Below are 11,301 nucleotides of genomic sequence, written 5' to 3'. Positions count from 1 at the left end.
CTAAGCCCTCCTAATAAAATTTTCAGCCACCCCAAAAATACACATAGCTCCGCCATTGAGTTAATTGCGTGTGACGTTTGGTAGATTTGGTGCTCCAATGTACAAAGGCCAGTGGTGGGAGGTTTGCCGGGTCTAACCGAACAGACTAGCTGTACATATTTTATTTTATTTGAAACAGAGGCAAAAGTTTTGCCTCATCTCATTAATTAAGCAGAAGAGAAAACATAGTTTTAATGGATTAGGAGGTTTGATTCCAGTGGAACTGAATAAAGCCTTAGGGAATTTAACTATGGTGTGGTGCTTCACGGATCTGTGTGTGGGAAAACAACAGGTGTACACATACCTTTGATAACTGATACTTCCTTCGTCGGAAAAATCTTGTCCTTCAAAAAAATGTATCTAGCACTAAGTTGGTGCTAGATACATCCATTTGAAAGAAAAGCTTGGGACAAGTTTTTCCAGACGGAGGGAGTATCAGCCACCGATAACATGGGATTTCAAGTGCTAACAGTACCTTCGAACAGTTGGCCATCAGTAGGTAGCTACACATATGCGCATTGCACTGATATCAGCCAAACAAAAATGCATTACGTTTGTGCAAGCCTGTACGGGCTTGGCTTAATTAAATGTGGCAACATCTGTAATATTTCAATGTATTTGTTTGTTGATTTTGAAAAACTGAAGCAACAATCTATGAACTTCCCCATAGTTTTGACCGCAAGTGAGTCGTGTCTTGATCCACTGGGGTAGCTTTTCAACGGGGCAAGAGAAACCCCTGCTTGATGAGGTGTGTGCATAACGTGAGTCAACCAACAGCATTGCAGCATAGTCATTTACATGCCTGATTGCTCTACCTGCAAGCAAATTAGTTCATCATTTAAGAACAGAACTAAAGCAAAATAGTTTTAAGACTTAAGATGACACATCAGCTTACCGATAGACTGATTCACAGCTTTCATGCACAAGTTCTCATAGTACTCTCGGCCACTTTTACCACTCTTCCTTAGTACATCAAAGCCAGGCTCAAGCTTGCATTCATCGTTTCCGTTGAAGGGCTTATCATCTCCAATCACAGATGAGGTAGAATAGTTTCCAATGTGTTTTATTGTCTCCATCAGTTCAATATCATCTGGACTTGGATAAAGCAATCCAACCATCAGAACACAACGACCCATGCCATCACTGAAGTTTATACCTTCAGAGATCTTCCCACCGACAACAGCCAATAAAAGTGCCCCGTTAACACTAGTGTCTCCTGAACCTTTGCTGCAGGATTGAATTGCCTCCTTGTATTTGTTGAGTATCACCTCGACATCAACACTGCTTCTTGGTTCTCTGAACACGTGTTTCTTCTTAGAAATCTTAGAAATTGTGCCTGAAGCCATCCATGCATCATAAACTTGTTTTTCATATTCGTAGGAAGAGAGAAACATTACTATTCCTTCTGGTACTATTGTCACTATATTGCAAAGAAAACGTCCAAGCTCTTCGATCTGCAAAGATAAGCAGATAAGAATAGGCACAAAAATAACGTGCATTTGAGTAGAGCATATTACCAAAAAAATTGGGGAATTTTGTTTTTGCCACTCTAGATTTTGCCAATTTTCCTTATGCCACTCTAGATTTTGACATTTCACTTTTGCCACTCTTAGTTTTTGATAATTATCACAATCGCCATTCTAGTGGCCAAAGCAACATTTTCAGAGTGGCAATTGTGATACATTTCAAAAACTAAGAGTGGCAAAAATGAAATAAAATTATTTAGCTTTTGCCACAGAATGGTAATTGTGATAATTGTCAAAAGCTATGTGTGGCAAAAGTGAAATGTCAAAATCTAGAATGGCATAAGGAAAATTGGCAAAATCTAGAGTGGCAAAAACAAAATTTTCCCAAAAAATTATTAACACAAGAGCAAATATAACCTACTCCCTCCGTTCCAAATTACTCGTCGTAGAAATGGATGTATCTAGAACTAAAATACATCTAGATACATCCATACTTCCGACAAGTAATTCGGAACGGAGGGAGTATAAGTTAGCATGGTATGTTTTATAGAACAAGACTTGGCTGTTGGTAAAGAGTTTGGACACAGCAATTCATGCACTCATTTAGAAGGCTGGCATTTACATTTCATAATGAAATATAACCAAATATACCAGGGCAATTAAGCATGTGTATTTTAGCAAGTTCTAACAGCAAAGAATATTAAGAAACAAAGAGGGTCACATGGATTAAAAGTTGCAAATATACTTTAACAGAGTGGTACAATCCTGGATTACTTCTATAGACAAATCACACAATGAGTACTGCAATAAACATTAGGTCCTAATTATTTTGTTAAAAATATGTATGCATTGGTATTTACTCCCTCCGTTCCTAAATATAAGTCTTTTTAGGGATTTGAATATGGACCACATACGGACGAATAGACGTATTTTAGAGTGTAGATTCATTCATTTTGCTCCGTATGTAGTCCATATTAGAATCTCTAAAAGGACTTATATTTAGGAACGGAGGGAGTATATATTAACCAGAAAGCACAAAGCAGTGCCCATTGCAAGATAAACTAATAAAATGGCATTCTCAGAAATATTAGAGTAGCAAGAGTAAAGGAGAAATGACTCGAGGTATACAGACCATGTTAAGAGAGCTCCTTGAACTGTGGCTGAAATCAAATTTCTTGCCTGAAGGCCCACATGTAACAGCTATAGGAAGAATACTCTCAGGGGGAACAATATGGTTGCATGAGAAGAATTTTATATCACTAGGCAATAAGCCTGGAAACAGGCGCAACCTTTTTTCTTCAATAGGCTGGAGGGTTCCACCAGCCAGAATAACAGCATGTGCGTCATCTGTAACCTGCAAGAGGAAAGTATTGAATTCATGCTCCAGCCAACTCATCCAAAAGTCCGAACTGATGGAGAGAGGCGGGCAATATACTTCAACACCCCCCCCCCCCTCACGTCTAGGCTTAATTAGCTCTTAGACGTGGAATTTATATAGGCCGCAGAATTCTTTTTTTAAATACTGCGTTGGCAGGGTCTTGAACTCAAGACCTCTTGGCTCGGATATCATGTAGAAGTGCATGCTCTAGCCAATGCAACCAAAGACCTCTTGGAGGGAGTGAAGCGGACGATGACGACTGAATTTGAACTCTTGTGCTTTCGTCGTCTTCTCCGCCGCGCCATCATCAACTGCGTCTCTGATGGGTCGGCACCTAGGGCGGTGACTGCATCCCCTTCTGGTGCCTTCCTGCCTTCTCCTCTATTCCCTCCCGCAGTTACAGCGGGAGTGGCGTGGACGCTAGTGACGACGCGGACGCTGTTGACTGGAGTTGTTGCCGATGAGTTGCTGTAGACGTAGCCATTAATGTCAATGTCGAGGTAGCCGATCATGGTGATGTAGCCGTGGTCGATGTAGTCGTGGTCGATGGTGTAGTCGTCGTGGATGATGAAGCCATACAAAGCCGGAGGCGCAAAAACAATGTGCTATGACGGAGCTGCAGACGTGGACGATGCACCTTGCGGATGTCAGAGGGTGCCGTCGGCGATGAGTCCGCCGGTTTTGCCAAGACCGGAGGAAGCCCATCGAGCACACATCGGTTTTGCCAGAACCGTGTGGCCGTGTAGGGTCGTCACTATAGTGACGCCGTGTAGGCGTAGATCATGTGGAGCTGCATCCGATGCATGCGGGTTGACGAAGTAGAGGCTGGCATCCGGGGTGGCTGTTTGTCGATGCAGATCGGATCGAGTCCATGTGACTCGCCGGGTGTCAAACTGTCGATGCGCTCGTATGCCCGTGGCGTTGATGTAGATCGCGTCGGGGAGGTGTCGGGCTGATGCGCTCGTTCGACGAAGTTGTGCGTCGCTCGGAGACAAGCGGGCCGTCACTGGTCGCGAACCCTCCTGCCCTGCGCGTAGCTTGTCGAGCTTGATGTCGAGCCGGCTGTTGAGGGAGTACTGCCCGCCGCATGCACGCGCCGCCTGCGCGTGGATTCGGGTCAGCTCTCCTATTTGCCGGCTTGTTCGGCCGGCCGACGCTGCCCCTCCTGATTGCACCTGATTTTCACCAAGATTCGAGGATGGTCGGGATTTATTTGTAGCTAAAAATAAATTGACCTAAGGGATCTGATTTGGAAATCGATCTAATCTAAAGAATCGACCTAACCATGATGAACTCGAAAAATTGATCTAAAACTACAAAACCGATCAAATCTTTGGCTGATCGGGTGCCGCGCCCCCGAGGAGAGAAGATTAATCTCCCCGGGGGCGGCGTGCTGCGGAAGTGGTAGAGGAACCTAGGATCGGCGTCGTGAGACTAACCGCTCTAATACCATGTTGAATTCATGCTTCAGCCAACTCATCCAAAAGTCCGAACTGATGGAGAGAGGCGGGCAATATACTTCAACAGAAAGATCTATAAATACTTACGTGAAATAGGACAACTCTTGTCTCCCAGCAACATATGGAGCAAGGTACATCACCTCAGAAAATGTTTTCTCTGCACAAAGCATCACGAATTTAATATATGCATCTTCAGGTTGCCCACCAGGCTTGTGTCGTGCAACTATGATTCTTCCATCGTCATTGCAGTACAGTAGAGAGCGTAAAAGGTCAGTCAAAGCCTGAAAGCTTGTTATACTGCTTCCTTCACCATGTTGCTGTCCATGATTCAAATTGCCCACACCATTTTCGGTGATAAATAATTTGTTGGCATATTGTTATGGCGCTGCTAGAAGGAGAGCGCAAGAAGGCCGGCCGGGGGCCTTTTGCCCACGGCCGGGCAAGATGGAAGGATTTCCTTCTTAATTCTTGCTTGATTAGATTGATACATCTCCTCTCTTTATATAGAGAGGTTTACTTGACTCCCAAGCAAGGCTTACTTGACCCCTAAGAAAGCTACTCTTATCTCTAATTAACCCTAAGACTAACGGGCCCATTAGGCCCATTACGTACTCTAACACTACACCCCACCTGGACATGCAGCTTGTCCTCAAGCTGCAGCCTAACCAACTTATAACCATGACTCGACGCAACCCAAACCTAACACCTAAAAACAAGCCTTTTACATCTCGGCTTGTTTTATTATTCTCAACCTGAAATGGACTGGGACGATTTATTTTAGACCTCTTAACAAAAAGTGGATACCATCCGCACGTCGGACGTGCACGTGTACAGCCACCTGGATCCCATGGACACCATCTGGACAAAAGGAGTGCATGTGTATGGCCACCTGGAAGTGGTCGCAAGAGTGACCAGCAGAGGCGCCCTTGCGGCGCCTGGTGACGGAATGCAGTGGTGCTACGTGGTGCGTTGTTGTCGGTGACACCATGCCTTCTTCCTGCCGGACGGCTGTTGGTCTGCACCGCACAGGGAAGAGTGGGGGGCTTGCGATGGAGAATGACGAGGAGGGGTGCGCCCCCCCAACCGCCAATGTCGCAGACTTGGAGGTCGCTGCCCGTGGGGGAAACCGCATGCCCAAGATCCCCGGCGCAGCGGATGAGATCGAGGTCCTTTGCGCAGCGAAGGGCAACTTGGAGGAGCGGCAGCTGCAGACCACGCATCTCCCGCACACGCCGACGCGCTAGGAGGCCGCGCGCAGTAGCCTGCAGCCTCACCGCCGCCGACACGTGGCGGGTAGCGATCCAAGACGGAAGCGGTGACGGCGACGGCGGGGACTGGACTTGGTGGAGCGGGACTCCCGCCGGCGCGGTCGATGCGGGGCCGGAGCTAACCGGCGGTGGCGCACCGGGCAGCGGCAGCGGCTGCTGCGGCGGAGCGCCGGGCGCGGCGGAGGCCGGCAGGAGTGGCGGCTGCTAGTGCAGCCAGGGCTGGGCGATGGTGGCGATGGATGGCAGCTGCAGTGGCCCGGCGAGTGCGGCGAAGGCCGCCTGGTGCGGCGGCTGCCACGACAGCCAGGACGGGGCGATGGATGGCAGCTGCAGCGGCTGCTGCAGCAGCCCGGCGAGCGCGACGGGGGCCACTTGGTGCGGCGGCTGCCACGGCAGCCACGGCGGCGCGGTGGCGGTGATGGGCGGCGCAGCCAGGTGCGGCCCATAGGACCCGGCCAAGAACAGGTGGATTTCCTGGACCGCCTGTGTTAGGTCCCACAGCGCCCCGGACACCTCCGGGGTGAGGACGACGGGGGCGGGCGCGACGGAGGATCCCGGCGCGGGCAGGAGCGGGGCGACGGTCGTGACCGACAGCGGAAGAGACGGGTTGGGCGGCGGTGAAGACATGATCGAACCGAAGCTAGCTGATACCAAATTGTTATGGCGCTGCTAGAAGGAGGGCGCAAGAAGGCCGGCCGGGGGCCTTTTGCCCACGGCCGGGCAAGATGGAAGGATTTCCTTCTTAATTCTTGCTTGATTAGATTGATACATCTCCTCTCTTTATATAGAGAGGTTTACTTGACTCCCAAGCAAGGCTTACTTGACCCCTAAGAAAGCGACTCTTATCTCTAATTAACCCTAATACTAACGGGCCCATTAGGCCCATTACGTACTCTAACACATATCCACTAACCTGCATATCATTAGTCAATGGATATAGATTCTAGGCACAATAAGACTGAGTGGAAATGTAGTCGAAGAAATATTTCACCTTGTGGACTATATTGCTTTCCTTCAGATACAAACAAAGTTTTACTATGTTTATGTTATCAATATCAAGGGAGAATAAGAACTTATTTATAGTCATAGAGGTCACAGCGGAGGAACAATCTTCATTACTTATCAAACATCGTAGGAATGACCGTGTTAGAACTGTCAAGGTCTGGATGTAACGTCGATTTCCAGCTCCCAGAACATTCTGAAATCTATCGAGATATGCCTCCAGGTGGGAAAGGACTGCCCTCAACTAACGAAAATGAGAATCAGAAAATTATGTTAGTTTCCACAACTGGAAGCAAACAGTCTCAGTTCATTTGTTAATTACGTTTTGCTTAGTAAAGGAAATCTTAAAAATGGACCAATAAATATCATTTTTAGTATCCTGTTGTCTGCCACAACAACACAACTGAGTCAAGTCAAGCTCTCTGCCAGAAAACTCTGTTTGCTTAGGTCTCCTTATATACAGTAAACATACATACAGCACATGTTCGGATCTTGGATAACACTATTGAATGTGCAAAGCAAACGAAATTATGAAGCTAGAGTACCATTATACAGTCAGACTAATTCTGTATAGTGTGTGGAATGAGATGCGTCATAGTGCGGTTTCCAACAGATGTTAGGAATCTAGAACTCAGAACAAAAAGATCCTCACCTGAGAAGATTCGAGCTTTGAGTTGTACATGCTAGTAAGGGAGTCTGCTAAGTTGTGAGCCTCATCTATGATGACAACACTGTTCTTCAGATTAAGGCCAAGTAATTCTCTAGCAGACTTCAGCAACAAAGACTGGTAAGGAAGTACTACAAGGTCAGCTGAGCGGACCATGTCACGTGCACCGTAGTAAGGACATGTTCCAATCTTCCTTCCAAGTTGTGCCAAATCCTCAATGTCCAATGGACCATGGTCGGACACTTCACTCCTGAACTGTTTCTGCAGACTTCTGTTTCCTAACATTGGGCACCGACAAGAGGCCTTTGTTTGGCGTCCCTTCTTGTTATCACCCTCGACCTGAATATTTGCAGCCCCATAAACTTACTAGCAGTTAATAATAAAGTTATAAATTGGCAGCATATTAATGGTATTTAACAACCCAGCACATACAAATATGACAAGTGATAACCATACACTTTCCTGTGCAATCACACTGAATGGAAGTATGGGAAAAAATAACTCAATGCATATCTAGTTCCACTACCAATTTAGGCCGGGGTAATCCCCTTTTCAAAAAAAATTAAAAAATCTAGTTCTACTTCCACTGAGAATTGACAAAACTAATGTTCAGCTCGAAATCTTGGAAGAAATTGCAGTCGGGAAACAACATTAGTACCTCATGAGCATGACAAGCCCTAAACGTGCAAGAAACAGCCAAATTTGGGTGCAGAAGTCAATCAAAGATAATGTATCTAACAGAGCAGCTGAGCATTGCAAATTAATTTGACGTAATTGACACATGCCTTAATTTTGCTGCTCTTCTTGTTCTTTAGCAGTTCCAAGCACCTCTCGTTGATCCGGTTTGCACTCCCGGGCTTCTGAACATCTGTAAGCAAACGCACCACAGATGAACTAAGCACAATCCCAGCCCCAAAAATAGAAGAACAAAGATAACCACATAATCCACTCACCCATGTTAATACGCAAGCTCTTTCTGGATCCCAAGCACACTGTCCTGAGCTTCCCTGAGAAATTCGTCCTTTTGAGCTCCCCGACAAACTGCGAGAGCTGTGAATGCGTACGGCTGGTGAAATACACCTTGGGAGTGGCCTCCTCTTCATCCTCATCATCCTCGCTCTCACTACTACTACTACTACTAGCACCACCACAATGTGCCCGCTTCCCGGCCTGCCGTCCTGTGCCCTCCCCGTCATCGCTCTCGTACTCGTCAAGCAAGAATTCCTCCTCGTCGTCATTCTCCCGAATTCGCTCAGATTTCTCCGAACCCCCCTCCCCGTCATCGCTCTCGTACTCGTCAAGCAAGAATTCCTCCTCGTCGTCATTCTCCCGAATTCGCTCAGATTTCTCCGAACCCCCCACTTTCTTCGTTCCATGCCTCCTGGACGGGTGAGTCTCCGACTTCTTCCTGATGTCCTTCTTAGGCGGCAGCGGCTGCAGTGTGAAATCCCGCATCCAGTCGGGCTCGTCGTCTTCGCCGCCGACAGCAGCGGGGGCGGAGCCATTGGCCCGTTCGGGGTGGCCCAGCGAGGCGGCGTCGCGGTGGTCAAGAAGCCATTGGAGCGCACTGCAGATGATGCTGAGGGTCTTTCCGGTGCCTGCGGCAACGCGGGGAGGCTGAATCGTTAGGGTCTTGGTGGTGGAGGATGAGGGGAAGGCGGCAGAGCAGAGCTTACCGGTGGGGCTTTCGAGGAGGGCGAGGGCGCGGGGCCCGGAGGAGAGGGCGCTGTAAAGGATGGACATGAACTCCGTCTGGATCGGGTACGGCACGAAAGGGAACGGCGGGAAGTCCTGCCGCGGCGGCGGCGGCATTTCGTCGAGCGCGCGCTGGTGCGGTGGGTTTGCGGTTTCCCGCGCGCGCTGCCCTTGGGACTTTCGCCCGAAAATGACTGATGGTGGACGAGCGGAGCTACTGTGTTTGGGTCGGTTTGGCCGGTAGTATTTGCTTGAGATACAAAAGTGCAAATTTTAATACTCCCTTCGTTTCTAAATATTTGTCTTTTTAGAGATTTCAAATGACCACGACATACGGATGTATATAGACATATTTTAGAGTGTAGATTCACTCATTTTGCTTCGTATGTAGTCATCATTTGAAACCTCTAAAAAGACAAATATTTAGGAACGGAGGGAGTACTAAATATAGTTGGTTTTAGATTTGGCCCATTACTACATTGATGTCAAATTTATCATTTTTTATATCAAGCAATGTTTTGAATTTTGATTTAAAATTTTGTGACAACAAACATTAATGTTGCGTGAGCTTGATCAATTTATTTTCATGTTTTTGGAACATTTTAAAATGTACTAGAAGGTCTGGTGCATCGGTAGCACCACAAGTATCGGTGCACCGGATAGTTCCCATTGATAGGAGCCATCTACAGAAGAAATTTTTGTTACGGCTCAGCTACAGGAGACCCTTCGTTAAGAAGAGATATGAATGAAACAAATATATATAGTCCAAGTTATTCAAGCAGGCGACCGGAATACAAAAGATTTCCACACCCGTGCGTTGCGAAGGAAGATGATTAATAGGATCACCTCTTTACATAAGGCTGATGGCAAGTGTGTGTTGATTATGATGAAGTTAAGGAGGAGATCCATAGTTTCTATGAGAATTTATACATTTTGCAAGGTTATAATGAGTCTGAACTTTCTATCAGAATTTGTACATTTCAAAAGGTTACAATGACGACGCTATGAAAGAGATCAATTTTCCCTTCGCTCACTCGCCCTACCTCCAGGAACGACTCAAGCGAACCCTAGCCACTGACGACAACATGTACCTAGAGTAGGGTCATAGGCTTGACCTAGACACCCTCCCAAGGATACTGGACTAAAGTCAGAAGCATTCAAGGGATACCATCATTCACTCGACCATAAACATTTCACTCGGAAGATTCAAGCTCACTCGACCAAGGAATACTCACTCGACCATACCAAGAATCACTCGACAGCTAGAAGATATAAGGTCACTCTGTACGGCAACGGTCCGGCGTTACCTTATAGACTTAATAATCATTCATGTATCTTTATTGTTGGCGTTATCAGTAACGCCAATCTTTATGTACCTTAAACCTTGTGTAATTGAGGGCTGGAGGGGTCCAGCGCACTCAATATAAGCCACCCCTCCTCTGGCACAAGGGTTCGCACCCCCTGTGACTTCACACATATTCCAATCGACCAAGCCTCCGGGCACCGAGACGTAGGGTTGTTACTTCCTCCGAGAAGGGCCTGAACTCGTAAATCCTGTGTTCACAATCTCACCGTAGCTAGGATCTTGCCTCTATATTCCTACCCCCCTACTTTACTGTCAGACTTAGAACCACGACAGTTGGCGCCCACCTTGGGGCTGGTGTATTAGCGACTTTCCGGTGAGGTTGCAATTTTCTCCGATTCCTTTCGTCATGGTTTCTGGCGGAGGTTTGGCTGAGGGTCGTGAAATCAGTCTCAGCGCGCTCGTCTTCATCGCCGACGACTCTGCTTGGCTCCAAGAAGCCCCTCTCGACGTCGAAGCGCTCCCCGTCTGCGAGGTGACGCACTTTCGTGCGTGTGTTCGCGGCGTCCTTTTGCAGCAACCGTTGACTCAGTATAGGTCGGCTCCCGCAGCGCCTTCGATCCCAGCCGCTCGCCGTTGCAAGCGATCTGGTCGGTCGCGGCTCCAGCGCTAGTCGGCCACCCCTCAAGTCGCGGCAATCAAGCCCGACAAATCTCTTTACGGCATGTTCGACTAGCTCCATTGAGACCTTGTCCGAGTGCGACAGCAGCGACCCCGCGGCAGAGGTCTTGATGGTCGACACACCCCGCAGCCCGCCTGGCATGCGTCGCAACGGCAGCAACGATGGCGGCGACAAGCCGTCGCGCATTCACGAAGAATACCATCCCGAAACTCTCTCTTCTCAGCAGAGGGAGGAACTTCACCTCCGCAATATGGAGGCCCTGCACACGCCCGTTGTTGGAGAAACCTCTGAGGCTCGGGCCTTGGAGGCTGTGCATTTGGCCACCTTGGTTGAGCGCACTC

General features: G+C 47.8%; 2 protein-coding genes across 3 annotated transcripts; both read right to left on the bottom strand.

Annotated features, from left to right (window-relative positions):
* Positions 1–473: 473 nt before the first annotated feature.
* On the bottom strand, positions 474–9,173 carry LOC123042000 (ATP-dependent DNA helicase DDX11). 2 transcript variants are annotated; one of them, XM_044464535.1, is made up of 7 exons: positions 8,957–9,173; positions 8,234–8,878; positions 8,066–8,148; positions 7,266–7,619; positions 2,638–2,859; positions 935–1,493; positions 474–854 (listed from the first exon to the last, which is right to left on the bottom strand). In XM_044464535.1, exons 1-7 carry the CDS (start codon positions 9,090–9,092, stop codon positions 649–651), a joined length of 2,205 nt encoding a protein of 734 aa, XP_044320470.1. In that variant the 5' UTR covers positions 9,093–9,173; the 3' UTR covers positions 474–648. The 2 variants fall into 2 exon arrangements, with proteins under 2 accessions (XP_044320470.1, XP_044320477.1); XM_044464542.1 differs by lacking the exon at positions 2,638–2,859.
* On the bottom strand, positions 4,900–6,718 carry LOC123042018 (uncharacterized). Its single transcript, XM_044464553.1, has one exon. The coding sequence runs from the start codon at positions 6,236–6,238 to the stop codon at positions 5,816–5,818; it is 423 nt and encodes a 140-aa protein (XP_044320488.1). The 5' UTR covers positions 6,239–6,718; the 3' UTR covers positions 4,900–5,815.
* Positions 9,174–11,301: the final 2,128 nt, after the last annotated feature.

Source organism: Triticum aestivum, chromosome 1A (assembly GCF_018294505.1).
Source record: "Triticum aestivum cultivar Chinese Spring chromosome 1A, IWGSC CS RefSeq v2.1, whole genome shotgun sequence".
NCBI classification, from domain to species: domain Eukaryota; kingdom Viridiplantae; phylum Streptophyta; class Magnoliopsida; order Poales; family Poaceae; genus Triticum; species Triticum aestivum.
The sequence above is the reverse complement of the archived record's forward strand: the minus strand, read 5'-3'. Positions and strand labels throughout refer to the sequence as shown.